Raw genomic sequence first — 16,169 nt, 5'->3', positions numbered from 1 at the left:
ATCAAAATAAAATTTTCAACCAATAAAATTAAATTCATCAATTATATTTTTATCAATTCATAAATTTAAAAGGAGTATTTTAGAAACTCAATATTTTTCATTCGTACTTTTATATATATTATAGATATATATAGTGTTAAACTAGGCTCCAATCTGAAGTGTTAAGATTTTATTAAAATCATATGTTATTAACTAATATTTACTGCTAATAAATTAAGTCGAATATGGGGAAAGATACTGCTTGGCATAATTGTAGTCTGTTTTAATAAAATAATTTCATAAAATTTATTTACAAATCCAATATTTCTTGTTTAATATAAATGTAAATTTATTTGAAATTTTATACTTTGAGTTCTATTAAATTAATTATTCTTTTACCAAAATTAGTAAAACTTAGTAAAATTTGCAAATGAACTATAAATTTAAAAAGAATATCAAAACTGATAAATTCTAACTATAAACTAATAAAATATGAAAATTCATTTTCAAACCATTTTTTTAATTAAATTTATTTGCTAATAAAATAAACTGATAGAACTTTTGCTGAACAGTTAAACAAATACTAAACTTTGAACTTGTTAACAGTTTGGGCCAATTCCTTTAATTTCTTAATCAAAACCACTAACTTATAGATGATGAGCTAGTGGAATTGAAATTCTTATTCAGATGATAAGTTGTCTTGAAGGACAAAATTGTTAAAAAATTAATCAACAAAATATCTATTGAAAAAAATTAAAAGAATTTACCATAATCATTTAAAAAAAAAAAATCCAAAGTAGAGAATTTATCTAACCATTTAGGCCAAACTTTACTCCAAATACCATGTTAAAACAACATACTTCAACAGCCCAGCCAGCAAAGAGGCAATCAAAAACTTGCCGCGGTTACTGTTTGCCTATTGTGACACCAGCCAACTGATATGTTCCAAGTTGAAATAACATTTAATTTTGAATGGTTGGCTTTGGGATATGACGGCCATATTCGGTATCAGTTTTCGACGGTTTTTTAAATAGCTGATCAAAATATTAAATATTATTTTTTATTTTTTATAATATTCAGTAACACTTACTTTTAAAAGTTAAAATAGAATTCAATAAAAAGTTAAATATTAATTGTACTCAACAACAGTTTTTTTAAACAATCAATCAAAATATTGAAAGCTACTTAAAAAATTATTTGATAACATAGCTTTCAGACTAGCTTTTAAAAATTATGATAACATTTTATTCATGTAATGTTTAGCTTTTAACATTTTAAAAAAATATGTAATATCCAACTCTTAGGTTTCATATAAAAATATGTAATGTTCAGCTTTTAGGTTTCGTAAAAAAAGTTTCATAAAAACCAAATAGCTAACGACGCTACTCAAATAGCTAACAATTACCAAAACAGTTAATATTGACAAATAAACTCTATATAGTATTTAACTTTTAACATTTTATAAAAAACTACTCAAATATCCTTAACGCTACTAGATATCAAAACAATTAATTTTATCAAACAGCCCTTCAGGTGATGAGTGAGACTTACTGTGCCTCAGGCTTAATTTAAGATATGTCGAATATATATATATATATATATATATATATATATATACACAAAGGGGACATTAGGTAATTCAGAATCTATCATCACACGATCATGAACATGGTGTTTTTCAGTTTAGAAAGTGGTACCCAGCCAATCTCCTAAGCCAATAAAACAAATAAAATAACCAACTCAAGGAAAAGACACGTAAAGCTCAATCCATCAGCTCCATCTTGCAACATCAATCAAGTCCAGTGCTTAATGATCCACCCTCAATTGATGCTGCAAAAAATTAAAATAAATGGCAGGTTCAGGTCACTGCCACCGGAATTCTGCAAATAAAGAACACACCAATGGATAAATAAAACAAACAAATGATCAACCTGCCACGGCCATTCTAAGTATAAGCATCTACTAGGTCGCAGACACCATCCATCAAAACTTAGCTTTTCTGTATAACAAAAGAAAAGCATTAGGAAAGATTAAACCCCCTGCTGTTCAAAGAAGACCATTTGGGGCATAACCCAAAACCAAGACAAAATAAATGAATTGGTAGGCTAGGCAAATCTCGAGTCATTACATTGATGAAGAAACTGTCTTGCAGCCAGAAAAGTAAATATAATCAGAAAAAATATATTCGTAACATGTGTAAGCCCTCAAACACCAAGGAAAAAACCAAACCAAAAATATGACCATGAAGCACATATTTTCCAGAGAAGCAACTACATATAAGCAGATGGTTTCCACTGCATAAAGAAAAGGACTTCTCTTCCTTTCCCTTCTCTGTAAAGAAAAATTCGCCAAGATGCCAGATCTGTTTGAGATATCAATCAACTATCAGTGCAGATATAACAGTTTGAAAATAAAAATAATGCCACATAGATAACCTAATAATACATATATAATCTCCAGCATAACATCAAAGACAATAAAATAAAGTTGTTCTGAAGGATGTGGGAAAACCTTCGATAACACGATAGTTCCATAAAAAATTAAAAGAACAAAAAAGAAAACCTTAAATGACCATGTCAAGGAATTCCTTCATCTCTTTCTTCCACCACGCTCTCTCAAAGAAAGAGACAGTGCCTCTCCTGCTCCAATATTGTAGTAGGCGAGCGTCAGATTGTCCTTCAGAAAACCAGGTTTTCCACTCAGTTTCTGCTTGTTTGCAGGAAGTTGGATCTCTCCTGCAATTTTCTCCTTTAGGCTGCCAACAGTTTCGGACAGCGACTGCACTGTAATCTCCAGAACTTGCCCTCTGAGATTTCCTTCGTCAACATTTGGCACAGAAACAGTAATACGCACAGGTCCCTGCAAAAAAAATACAAATCAAGTCATCAGAAAGAACATAGATATAAAATCACAACTGCGCTATAACTGGACCAAAGATAATTAAAACTTTGTACAAGCATAATTCAGAACTTTCCATACCGGATGTTGTACCAAAAACTGGTCTTCTGGAATAAGCATAGAATCAAGCCTTTGCCTCTTTGGCTCTGGTTCCTCTGGGAGTGGCGGAGGAGCATCATCAGGTGGAGGTGGTGGAGGCACTCCCTGAGGCAAAGGTGGCGGTGGATTCAGCACCATAGAAATAGAAGGATGAGCAATAAGAGGTTGACCAAAAGGCCGATGAATAGGCATAGGAGTAAACTGAGATCCAGGCGGAGGTGGGACAATCATATTTGGTGGATTCCCAGATATTGATGGAGGCATTGGGGATGGTCGATTCATCATAATGGGTTGCTGTCCAGATGTTAATGGCATTGGAGCCTGGGCCGGACGACTTGATGGCATCATAGGCATGCCTGGCGGCCTTGGTCCAGGTACAGGATATGCCATACCAGTTGGAGCAGAATATTGCGGAGGCATGCGAGGTAGATTTATGGCTCCTCCTGGTGGTAGAGGTAGAGGTCGAACTGAAGCCATAGCTGGTCGAGGAGGAGGAGGAGGAGCTGCTGGACCAGGAAGGATCCGTGCATCATTATTAGCAGCTTCACTTTGATCCTCCCCATTAACATTCTGAGACATGGCTTGATTTGCCGTACGTCCAATGCTTCCAGTGTGACCATCCCATATAACCTGCTTTGGTTGCTCATCTTTCTTCTTCTCAATCTCTGCCTTAACTGCATTAGAAACTTCTTCCTCAGTTGTGCCGAAGATATCAGGACGGGTTCGTGCAAGTCCCACAATGTTTCTAGAGATCTCATCATCCTGAGCAAGTGTTGTTTCCCGAATTTTGGCAAACATTCTTTCCTTTTGCTCCTTGTACTTGGGGTCAATTAGAGAAATCCTCATGTGCTCAGACATCTCATTAATTGGAATTAGCTCACCAGTGATAGGGGAAACAACAACCTTTGTTGGGTCTCTTTCAGTTGGAATCCTTTCCTCAGGTCTCTTCCAGTTCTTCACAATTCTCATTGGTTCTTCCGGTTCCTGGTTTATCTTCATGTGTTCTTTCTCACCATCATTCTCTTCAAGATTGGCTGCCCTCATTCCTTCTTCAACAAGTTGCATCTCTTCTTCATCCATTTCCATTTCCACTTCCTTTCCAGGCTCAATGATTTCGTCTTCAACCATAGCCGAAATCTTGCTCCTCCTTATAACCTCCTCAAGAGTCATAGGAGGGGGCAGGTCCTCATCCTCATCATCAGCAAAGTCTATGGTCTCAACCACAACGAAATCATGCCAATCGATCATGGCCATCTGAATTCTCTCCTGCTCAATTTCATCCTCAGCTTTCTGTCTTGCCTGCTCTTGAGAATGTTCCCACTCCAAGCGATGCAAGCACCGCTCAAGCACAGTCGTCATGTCAACAACACTTTTTTTCAGTTTTTCAGTCAACCCCTTTGGAGGCATCAAAACTTTTGAATAAGCATCGGCCAGACCAGTAAAAAATGTGAACATACTGTGAGTTGGCTTCAAAAAATGGAACTGGGGATTGTTTATCTCCCTATTAGTCAATCCAGTCAAAAATGCTTGGCCATTTCGAGCCACAAACTGCGCTGTGAGCTTAATAATATCAAGTTCCTCTCCTGTGATCCCCTCAGGAAGTTGAATGGTATACTGTTCACCTTCTGGGGGTTCAAGAACCTTACGAGGAGGTGGTCTAAACTGCGCGGCAGGGTCAGGTTTTACAACAGTTTCACCACCATCAGTAGTAAGAGCAGATTGAGCAGACTCAGTAACAGCAGCAGAATCTGCCGTCTGAGCAGGAGGTTGTTGAGCAGAAGATTGATTCTGGGCACGAAATTCAGATAATCGATGTTGATAATATGCATGATAAGGATCCGAAGAATTCAAAAAATTAAACTTGGCATTGTTAGCATTATTGGCAATAATCCTCTTTTCAAACTCAGGTCCATTTTTGGCAACAAACTGTGCAGTTTTATCCACAATATTCCTAATATCAGGAGGGGGATGAATGATTCCAATAGTTCTTGTGTGGGTTGCAACTGGAGCTTTGCTCTGCTCCTCATTTGCAGTTTTATCATCTTCGTTGGGCAGCTTCTGTTCTGTCACTTGAGAAGGAGGAATATCAGAGATATCTCCATCAGGAGCTGGTAGAAGCAAAATTGGCGTGCCCGGCATTGAGTAACAACTCAATGACAAAAGAAACACAAATTCTACAGATTCCCTAACAGTTCAGTTGTCTGATATAAAACAAACCCTGCAGATAACAACTTCCAGCAGATTAGTTCAAGCTAAACAAAAGCATAAAATACAAACCCTAAAGAGGAGATTGAATCTAAAATGGAAAGCAGAAATTCACGAAATCTTTGCCTAAAATTAAACCTCAACGATAACGAATGAAGTACAATGCTTCTTACTTGCTAATGGAAGACACTGTTACGTTATCTAATCAAATTATCATAAGAACAGAAATTATCAATGACAACGAACCAAGCACAAAGCAGACAAAAATAAATAAATAAATCAACCAATTGATAAGAAGAACAACGAAATTTCGTCGATGGATCGAATAATTGAATACTGGCAATAATTGAATACTCACGAGCCCTCAGTCGAATTAGGGTTTTGGCTCCTCTCTACCAAAGACGGATCCCCTCGTTTTGACGATGAGAGAGAAAACTTAACCGACTATCCTAATATTTGTTCTTTCCCGATATACCTCATAGCAGTATTAATATTCATTTAAATTAAACAATTTACATTAAATTATTTTTGAAATTAATCAAATTATAATTAAATATTTAGTTGAATATAATTTCATTAGAAAATTAAAGGTTAATAATTTATTTATTCCGATAACAGTTTTTTTTTTTATTTATTTAAATCACACTTTTAAAAATTAAAATAGCATTCATTATTTTATTTCAATTTTATTCTTATCTAGATATTGCCTTAAACTTTGTCTCAATTAAATGAATGATTAAAGATAATTTAATCAATAATCTTTATTTTTTATATAATTATGATGATTAAAAAATGTTCAAATTTACCGAACGGATGGAGTATTTTAATTTTGCCTTTTATCAAGATTTAATTAATGTTAATTTTTTATATAATTATGATGATTCAAAAATGCTCAAATTTACCGAACGGATATAGTATTTTAATTTTCCCTCTATCAAGATTTAATTAATGATAATATAATAGTTTGATTATTATATTTGTGAAAAAATATATATATTAAATGAGGGTATAGTAAACTTTAGATATTATTTTCACTTTTAAAAATAGAAAGGAGTATTAGTCGAGCAATGTTGAGTTGCCACCTAATTCCAAAAGTAATAATGCTCAAAAATTAATTTTTTTTATACATATCATTCTAACTTTGCACCAAATAATTGCAAAAGTAAATTTTTTATTAAAAATAATGTTTTCACATTATGTCAAAATATATAAAAATTACCTATATATATTTTTATAAAGAATTTTAGGTATTTTAAATTTTACAGGAGATTTATCGTAAAGTTATGAATTTTGATAATCCTACACATTTTTTATGGCATAACCTATAAAAAGACTCTGACTTATGCGACTTGCTGCAAAAATACCATAGCATCCCAAATTAAAAAGCTTTGTATTATTAGCACCCTAAATTCAAATTCAACTAGGATTTTGAATAAAAAACTAATAAATTAAGTCCCACAGAATCATGTTGGGTTAACTTAACCCAACCTATCAAAACGGTGCGTTTTGACACCAAAACTCATCATTCTTCTCCTTCTTTCTTCCATTCCAGGAACAAAATGTTTTTGTACACAGTGATGCAATTTAATTACAACAGAAAAGATAGAATTCTAAACTATAAATTATAAAAGCCACAAATGATTTTCCCAACTGAATAAAACATCTGCATGCAAATCAGAAAGCACAGCGATCTCGCAGTAAAGAGAGAAAATAAAAAAATTACGATAAGGAGAAAGAAAATAAAAACATTAAAATTCCTGAAACGAGAAAGCACATGAATTGAAGATGAAGAAAGAGAGATAGAGGCGCTTAATTACCTCGAAGAAGTTAGATTGGTGGTGGATGAGAAGATTGAGCTCAGAAAGACATTAACAATTGAGATTTTGAAGAGCTATAAATGATTCAAACAGTCAACTGATAAAAGATGAACAGAGGGGAAGGATTAATGTTCGATTGCAAAAGTTGCGACTCACCATCCCTAATCTCTCGAAGAAGTTAACTTGAAATCATATTAGGTTAGGTATTTGGGCTATTGCGATTCACCATTATCACAAAGGAAGAAGAAGGAGAAGAAGGAAGAGGGGAGGTAGAGAGAAGAGAGTCATTTTAAGGATTAGGAATTTTGGGAAAAAAATACAACTTAGTGAAACGGTGCATATTGGTATCAAAAGCGTTTTGATACCTTGGGTTAAGTTAACTCAACATTTCTGTGGGATCCATTATATCAGTTTTTTATTTAAAACCCTAGCTGAAATTGAATTTAGGGTGCTAATAATACAAAATTTTTAATTTGGAGTGTCAGGGGGACGGAGATCAGTTTAGGGTGTTTTTGTAACAAGTTGCATAAGTCAGAGTTTTTTTATAGATTAACCCATTTTTTACGCTAGTAGCAATACTTTTTAGAGGTTTTAATTTTTACATACAAACTAGTTTTTTTATAGTGCGTGCTGCATGTTGATTATACTCGTTATTCGTACTCGTTTAATTTTTTTTTGTCATTGCTCACTTTTACTTGTTATTTATACTTATTTTTATTTTTTAATATTAAATATTGATTATAACTTTTGTCTATTGTCCTGTCAAAACCATGGGCAAGACAGGCACTAGAGCTCAGGTAAGTTGAAGGCCCCCGAGGCTCGTAGTAAGCCTAACTCATGTGAATTCATTTCCTTAAACCGACTCTGGGAACAATAAGCCCTATTACAACGTTATTAAGTCATACCATAAATTTATATTTCTAGCCCAACTTCAATATTTCAAATAATTCATAGCTCGAGCCTGTATTTTTTTATATGCAATGCATGTCATTCATGATATGGACAAATTGGTCCATTCGTACTCTTGGATAGATAAATAGAAAATCAACAGGTTATCGAATAATGCACTAATAAATTTTACATAATAAAAGGTAACACAAAACACCATAATTGTGGAGCTCAGTAAATGTATGCGAATACATTTTTATACACAATACTGTATATTTAAATATTATCAAAAAGCTAGAAATTATTGTTATAATTGTGCGAAAAAGGATGCAGAGCTTATCTGGATCAGCAAAATGTCTACCTCCTGCGAAAAAAAATTAAAGGAAACGAGTGAGTTTTATAACTCAATGAATAATAATAAATAATACATAGCTCAAACAATCACGCAAAATGCTTTTAAATTTTCACATAATGAACACACAATTAGTCAAGTATGTGTCACGACATCAGCATCTACAAACAATATTACCTTCACATAATTATATCAAGTGAAGATTACTCCGTGACATCACCGAAACTCCCAACAATTCGTGCTCCCACATGTGTGCACCAGAGAGCCAATCGCCCATACATGGCCAACCGGTCTAATCCTCACTTGACCAGTCCTCTCATTATTTTTTTATTCTCTCTTTTCTTTTCATTACAAACAGGAGGCCATCTTGTGGTTTTTCATATCATTTATACATGGATGCACACGGCGGCGATGATATCCCATAATGGCTGACGGTGTCTGAGATTGCCCTCATAATCCCATAGTGACCCACATCATCCCCATTTCACACGGAAACAAAGCACAATATTATCACATCACAAGTAATTCAAACAATTCATTCAATATAATAGATCACATCGATAATCAATATGTAACATATAAATATCATTATGGTGTATTAATAAGTAATACTCATGAATAATGTATATAATTATTTAATAGTCGTATAAATATAATATTAAAATTATAAGGTGGATAATAATGTGAGTAGTTATATTTCAATAAGATGATATTAGTACAAAGACTAAAGTTGAGTATTATGTATATATTTATATAGTACAACATGATTGGTGCATGTATGCAGATGGTGATATACATTATTTATTATTACAATGATAGAAGAAAGATCAAACTTTAATTTAGATTTTGACAAGCAGGAGCGAACGAATTTGGACGATCTAGATAAAACACAAATATAAAGAAAATCCTACATTAGACAAATAACTTTCTTTAAATAAGAAATTAAAGAATTAATCTAATGCACATTCGCTTAGACATTTAATTGCTATAACTAATCTAAATTCTATCAAAATTTCTGGCAGCATTTCCTTTAAAATGAAACTTTCCACTTGTTTAAATATTAATAATTTAATATACTTATCAATTATTTCTAATACAGTCCATCCATCGGGCAATCAACAATTCAAATATCCAACCACCATAAATAGTAATTTTATATTCAACTCTTAGCTTATAAATTTAAATTTCAATATGATTTCAGTGCACCCTCATATATCATTCTACATTAGCCACTAAAATTAATACTTCAATTAAATTACTAATAAATAAACATATCTTTTATATAACATAATTCACCATCATTTTAATTCATATAATATAATTCTAATTCCAAAGTAATTGATACATATCCAGCAACAACTATCCTTTTACTTAAAAATTACTTTCTGTCTCCAAAATAAATTGTATAGTAGCAAGTATTTAATTTACTTCCTCTTTTATTTCATAGTCCTTAATAGCCATTAGCTCAAACTAAATTAAGGAACTAATTTCTCCTTAAAGAACGCATATATATATATATATATATATATATATATATATATATATATATATATATATATATATATATATATAATTAAGGTCCAACTTTCTAAAATAATTTAATTATACTGCTACTCTTTTTCTTTAATTATATATTCCTCAAGATTAAGCATCTATATGATATGTTTTATTTAATTTATCTAAAACTCATACTATAACTCCATGTTTATCAAAATTCTTAATTAATTTATATGGCAGTAACTAAAATTTTTTTATTAAAACCTTCTAATCATAATCAATATTTATGAAATATATTGGAAAATATTCAAAATCACATTAGCTAGCCACTAAATGCTGGAAATTAGCTAATTTTTTGGAAAATTAACCAGAAACAGTTCTAATACCCCAAAATACAGCATTGCCAGTAATAACTTGGCCGGAATTTATGGATACGGTGGCCGGCTAAGCTCTCAACGGTGAGGAAAGGACCTAGTCGACTGGCCTTTTGCTAGTTTCGCCGGAAAATGGACAAGGACCACGCTGGCGATAGAGGAAATCGCAGCATTTCTGTGTTGTGTCCGTCGGAAGAGGAGAGAGAGAGAGAGAGAGAGAGTTTTCAAGCCGTGTCCTCGACGGAGAGGAACTGCATTCGATCGATTATGCGAAGCTCGCCGAAAAAACTAGAAGGAGAGAGAACAGTGAGCTGTCAGTCGAAATTGCAGCTCCTTTTGCTTGCGGCGCTGAAATAGAGAAGAAGGGAAGAGAGAGAGAGAGAGAGAGAGAGAGAGAGAGAGAGAGAGAGAGAGAGAAAGGAACCAGTGGCACGGTGGTGAGGAGAAGGCAGCAAAGGGAAAGAGGCAACTAGTTCGACGCCGGTTGGCTGAGGTAGTGGCTGGAAAATCGGAGGGAAAGAGAGGAGGCAGACTGTCGCTGAAACGAGAAAGAAGAAAGAAAGAAAAAAAAAAAAAAAAAGCTTCTTTACAAAATTTAGGTTTTTCTATGGTAATCCGATCTAATTTGGGTCCGGTTTGGTCCAAATCGAAGGGTTCGATCTGGTTTCCATCTGGTTTGCAGGGTTTTCATTTGGTTTAAAAATTCTAAATTGATTTACGGGTTCACTTTAGTAATAACAAAATATTTTCTTCAAAATTTTATTGTATAATCTCATTTGTTGAAATGAAAAATTAGTTTTTAAATGAAAATTTTATAAAATTGATTTTTTGAGTTATTTCAATTCCCCTCCTAAAAATTTGTTCTCGAATTTTGGAATAAGAAGGGTAAATAGGATAGATTTAATTACCACAAAAATAAGAGGCTTTACGCAGAAGAGAAAAGATAAGGATATTTCTCTTACATTTGTTAGCGACTTCCCATGTGCACTGTTCCACAAAATGTCCTTGCATCCATATGACTTTGACCATAGGAATCTCTTAATATCGAAGTTTATGAATCTAAAAATTCAGAATCCTAACTGGTACCTCTTCATAAGTCAATTCTTTGCTTACTTAGATTTCTTGAGGTTCTAATACATGAGATGAATTAGGAATGTACTTCCACAGTATAGACACGTGGCAGACTGGATGAATATGAGAAAACTCATTGGGTAAATCCAACTGATAAGCTACTTCACCAATTCTCATAATTATCGGGTAAGGTCCAATATATCTAGGAGCTAACTTCCATTTCTTGCCAAATCGAAGTATTCCTTTCATAGGAGATACCTTGAGGAAAAGTAAATCACCATCTTGGAACATCACATCTTTATGTTTAGGGTAAGAATAACTTTTCTGTCTATCAAAAGCAGTTTTGATTTGATCTTGAATAATATATATCCTTTCGGATGTGACTTGAATTAATTCAGATCCCACTAATTCCTTGTCTCCTACTTTTTCCCGACAAATAGGTGACTTGCACTTCTTATTGTAAAGAGCCTCATAAGGTACCATGCCTATGCTCGCTTGATAGTTGTTATTATAAGCAAATTCTATTAATGGTAGGTGTAAGTCCCAATGTCCTCCAAAATCCAGTACACATATTCGAAGCATATCTTCCAAAGTCAGTATAGTCCTTTCAGACTATCCATCAGTCTATGGATGGAAAGTTATGCTAAAATCAAGCATTGTCCCTAAAGCTTTCTGCAACAATTGCTAAAATCTAGAGGTGAACTATGTTCCTCTATCAAAAATATTTTTAACTAGAATCCCATGCAGTCATACTATTTCCTTGATAAATATTTTTACCAACCTATCTGCATTATAGGAGGATCTTACTAGAATAAAATGAGCTTGTTTGGTAAGTCGATCAACAATTACCCAGATTGAATCATAACTTCCTGGTATTTTTGATAATCCTACCTCAAAATCCATAGTGATTCTTTCCCATTTTCACTCCTGTATCGGTAGTTGTTGTAGCAACCCAACAAGTCTTTGACGTCCTGCTTTTACTCGTTGGCAAGTAAGGCATCTAGAAATAAATTTTGCTACATCATTCTTCATTCCTGCCCACCAATAATTATCTTTCAAATCCTGATACATTTTAGTAATACTAGGATGCACATTATAAGCGACATAATGAGCCTTATCTAATATCTCCTTTGTAAGATTATCGACATCGGGTACACATAATCATATATCATTTTTAAGTACCCCTTCATCATCTGTCACAAAATTTCTAGATCCATCGGTAGTTACTTCTTGTATAATTCTCTATAATTGTGGGTATCTATTTTGTGCAGACTTGATCTTGTCAAACAACATTGGCCTTACTCTGAGATGAGCCAACAGAGCACCCAAAGTAGGAATTTCCAGTTCAAGACCTCTATCAAGTATTCTATAAATTTCCCAGATCAACGGTCTTCTTTTTATTGAAATATGGGATAAATTTTCCAAGGATATCTGGCTTAAAACATCAGCTACTACATTAACTTTCCCTTCATGATATTGAATGATACAATCATAATCTTTAAGGAATTCTATCCAATGTCTTTGCCTCAGGTTTAAATCTCTTTAATCAAAAATATATTTTAAGCTTTTATGATTAGTAAAGATCTCACATGATACACCATATAAATAATGTCTCTAAATCTTTAATGCAAAAAAAAAAAAAAAAAAATGGCAGCCATTTCCAAATATGAGTGGGATAGTTTTGTTTATGCTTCTTCAACTGCCTAGAAGCATATGCAATAATCCGACCATGTTGCATCAAGACACAACCTAACCCCACCTTGGATGCATCACAAAACAGAATGCATCCTTCATTACCTGATGGTAAGGCTAACACAGGTGCAGTGGTTAAACATTCTTTGAGCTTCTGAAAGCTTGCTTCACATGTATCAGACCATACAAACTTTGCATTTTCTAGGTTAGCTTTGTTAATGGAGTTGCTATTCTCGAAAAGTCTTGCACAAAACGGCGGTAATAGCCTACTAAACCCAGAAAACTACGAATTTTTGTGACAGTAGTCAGTCTAAGCATTTAATAACTGCTTCAACTTTCTTAGGGTCAACCATGATACCATCTTTAGATATCACATGACCTAAGAAATTCACACTTTCTAACCAAAATTCATACTTAGAAAACTTAGCATATACTCGATGCTTTCTCAGAGTCTGTAGCACAATTCTCAGATGATGTATATGTTTCGCTTCGGTTCTGGAATAAACTAGAATATCATCAATAAACATGATCACAAATTAATCTAAAAATGCTTGAACACACGGTTCATCAAATCCATAAAAGTTGCTGGAGCATTAGTGAGTCCGAAAGACATGATTAAGAATTCCTAACGACCATATCTGGTTTTGAAGGTTGTTTTAGGAATATCTTGCTCCCTGATCTTTAGTTGATGATAGCTAGACCTTAAGTCAAATTTTGAAAGAACAAATAGCTCTTTGTAGCTGATCGAATAGATCATCTATTCTAGGAAGTGGATATTTATTCTTTATTGTCACCTTTTTCAACAACCTATAATCGATACAAAGACGAAAAGAACCATCTTTCTTTTTCATAAAAAGGACCAGAGGACCCCAAGGTGAAGTGCTTGGTCTAATGAAACCTTTGTCTAGCAACTCTTGCAATTGCTCTTTAAGCTCTTTCAACTCTGCAGGTGCCATCCTATAAGGTGGCATACATATAGGTTCTGTGCCGAGAACTAGATCAATACAAAATTAAATTTCTCGGTTTGGAGGAAGACCAGGTAGTTTTTTTGGAAATACTTCCAAAAACTCATTCACTATTGGCACATCTTCTATCTTGCGAGTTTCTGCAGCAGTATCTTTTACCAGTGCTAGGTACCCTTGGCACCCTTTATGTAATAGTCTGATTTTCTTTTTGTGTCGATAATAGTGATTTACCGGTCTGTGAATAATACCATCGGTCCGGGACTTGGTATTATTTTAGTCCGAAAAAATTACTATGCATATATAATATTTTATATACTATTTTTGAAGCATATTTGCATGATTTAGGCGGGTAGAAAATATTTCATGAATATTATTGGAGAGTATATGTATTAAATGAATAGTATTTCTAGGACCAATTATACGATGGAGCAATACGCGGAACTCTACATTGATGAGATTGTGATGGGGGTGGCGCTTTCATAGGCCACGATTGTGTGATGGGGGTGGCGCTAACATAAGCCACGATCAAATCTGCTTATATTCATTCTGTATTAGTACGAGCCTTAACTAAAGAATGGAATATTATATAAAAAAATGAAGACATATTTGTATTTATAATCGTCTTATTGCTTTCAAAGTGTTTTAATTACATTAATGCGATTTCGGTATTTATATAATTGAGTAATTTAAAGCACTTGCGAGACTTGCCTTGGCTATTCTTATTATTTTACTTGTTGGTTATTTAGCACCACTGAGTCTTCCACTCAGCGCGTTGATTTTTATCACGCACAGGTTAGGAGCGGAGGCTGTTTTTCAAGACCAGAGGAGTAGCATCAGAGTAGATATACCATTTTGGGTAGGATATTTTGTGAATGGTGATTTTTGGCATGTATATAAAATATTGTGTGATGGAGGTTGTATATTATAAGTTTATAATTTATTAAGAGTTATTATTAGTTAAGGAAAGAACATCTTATTATATTTTTGGTGTATGATGATTATAAATTCCTTGAAAAGAATGTGCTTAGAATATTGTGATGGAACCTAAGTATATTGATGGATATTTAGAAGTGCTTGTGGCATGTTGTGTTGAATTGAAGTTTTGGGGTTTGGAGAAAATTGGAAGTGTGTATATTTTCTTTGTGTGGCAAGTTAATTTTTAGGGGAAACTCTTGCAAAATTTTCGTAGGAATTTCCTTACATATTATTTTTTTTTTTTTACAAAATGTTAATTACTTGCCTCCGTATGAAAATCTAACCACTTCTAATTTGTGATCTAGCTTTAATAAGTGACATAAGACGGTGCTCCGGTACAGATTGTGACATCCGCCGTCTGACTCTCCGGGATTGGCAGGTGGGTGTTACACTTTATTTAACATTTTCCTAGCACTCATGGGAGAAATTAAATTATAAGGAGCCATATTTTTGTCTACATTGTAAATGAGCTTCACACCATTAGGTAAATTAAAAGTGACTTCTTTACTCTTATAATGAACTACTACATTATGCCTCGCTAACCAATCCATGCCCAAAGTAACATCAAAGTCTATTACTTCTAAACCAACTAAATTCGTAGGCAAGTCTTTACCCTCAATAACAATGGGGCAATATGAAATAACGGCATTGATATAAACAGGTTCGCTTAGAGGTATGGATATTAACAAAGGAAAATCCAATCGTTCAAGCATTCTTTCTATCTTAGCAGCAAAACTAGGATATATAAATGAATGGGTATCACTAGGATCAAACAAAACTCGTGCTTCAAGTGAATAAATAATAGCAATACCTACTACCACGGCTTTGGATGCCTGAGCATCCCCTTGTGTTATATGAAAAACTCGTGGTTGCCCCACTACAGATTATTGAAGCTTGTCTTGAACTCTAACCTCTGCCTTTGCCAAAAGAACCACGACCTTGCTAGCCTGAATATCTAGAACCCGAATCAAAAGGTGCAATAGTAGGGGGTCTAAACACACTGCCCATAGAAGACTGAGATGGCATCGGTCGTGACAGGAAAATCAGACAATCTCTAGAAAAATGTCCTACTTGGTGACATTTAAAACAATTATTAACATCAAAATCGCAACCCCCTTAATGAAACTTTCCACATCTGTGACAGGATGCTCCACTGGATTTACTGTCACCAAGACCAGATTGATACCCACTACTAGAACTGATGGTAAAAGTGCCCCTTCTCTGCCCGAATTTCTTTTTGTCTCTCTTTTTACTGAAGTTACCTTTACTTCGAAATTGAGAACCTGAAAATTGTGTACCCACAGCAAAAGATCCAGTCACTCATGGTACACTAAAACTCCTATATGGTATTGTAGTA

The 16,169-nt window shown here is 33.8% G+C and overlaps 1 protein-coding gene across 4 annotated transcripts; it reads right to left on the bottom strand.

The window, feature by feature from the left end:
* Positions 1-1,398: 1,398 nt before the first annotated feature.
* Positions 1,399-7,303, bottom strand: LOC105628916 (putative splicing factor 3A subunit 1). 4 transcript variants are annotated; one of them, XR_016321654.1, is made up of 6 exons: positions 6,999-7,303; positions 2,959-5,194; positions 2,542-2,838; positions 2,108-2,341; positions 1,911-1,978; positions 1,399-1,809 (listed from the first exon to the last, which is right to left on the bottom strand). XR_016321654.1 is itself a non-coding variant. In XM_089723749.1 (4 exons), exons 2-3 carry the CDS (start codon positions 5,113-5,115, stop codon positions 2,569-2,571), a joined length of 2,427 nt encoding a protein of 808 aa, XP_089579875.1. In that variant the 5' UTR covers positions 5,116-5,194; positions 5,540-5,667; the 3' UTR covers positions 2,086-2,341; positions 2,542-2,568. The 4 variants fall into 4 exon arrangements, 1 of the variants encoding a protein (XP_089579875.1); XR_016321652.1 differs by lacking the exon at positions 6,999-7,303 and adding an exon at positions 5,540-5,667; XR_016321653.1 differs by lacking the exons at positions 2,108-2,341; positions 6,999-7,303 and adding an exon at positions 5,540-5,667.
* Between the last annotated feature and the right edge of the window lie 8,866 nt (positions 7,304-16,169).

Source organism: Jatropha curcas, chromosome 1 (genome assembly GCF_041381405.1).
Source record: "Jatropha curcas cultivar XTBG-Jc1 chromosome 1, XTBG_Jcur_1.0, whole genome shotgun sequence".
NCBI classification, from domain to species: domain Eukaryota; kingdom Viridiplantae; phylum Streptophyta; class Magnoliopsida; order Malpighiales; family Euphorbiaceae; genus Jatropha; species Jatropha curcas.
Note: the sequence above shows the minus strand (reverse complement) of the source record. Positions and strands in the feature narration are given on the sequence as shown.

What these genes read in the sequence shown, in the direction of transcription:
- LOC105628916 (XM_089723749.1), bottom strand. Translation starts at nt 5,115, where the DNA reads ATGCCGGGCACGCCAATTTTGCTTCTACCAGCTCCTGATGGAGATATC. An exon ending in AGTTTTTGGTACAACATCCG is followed by an intron (nt 2,839 to 2,958) that starts GTATGGAAAGTT and finishes TTTTTTTTGCAG; the next exon opens with GGACCTGTGCGTATTACTGT.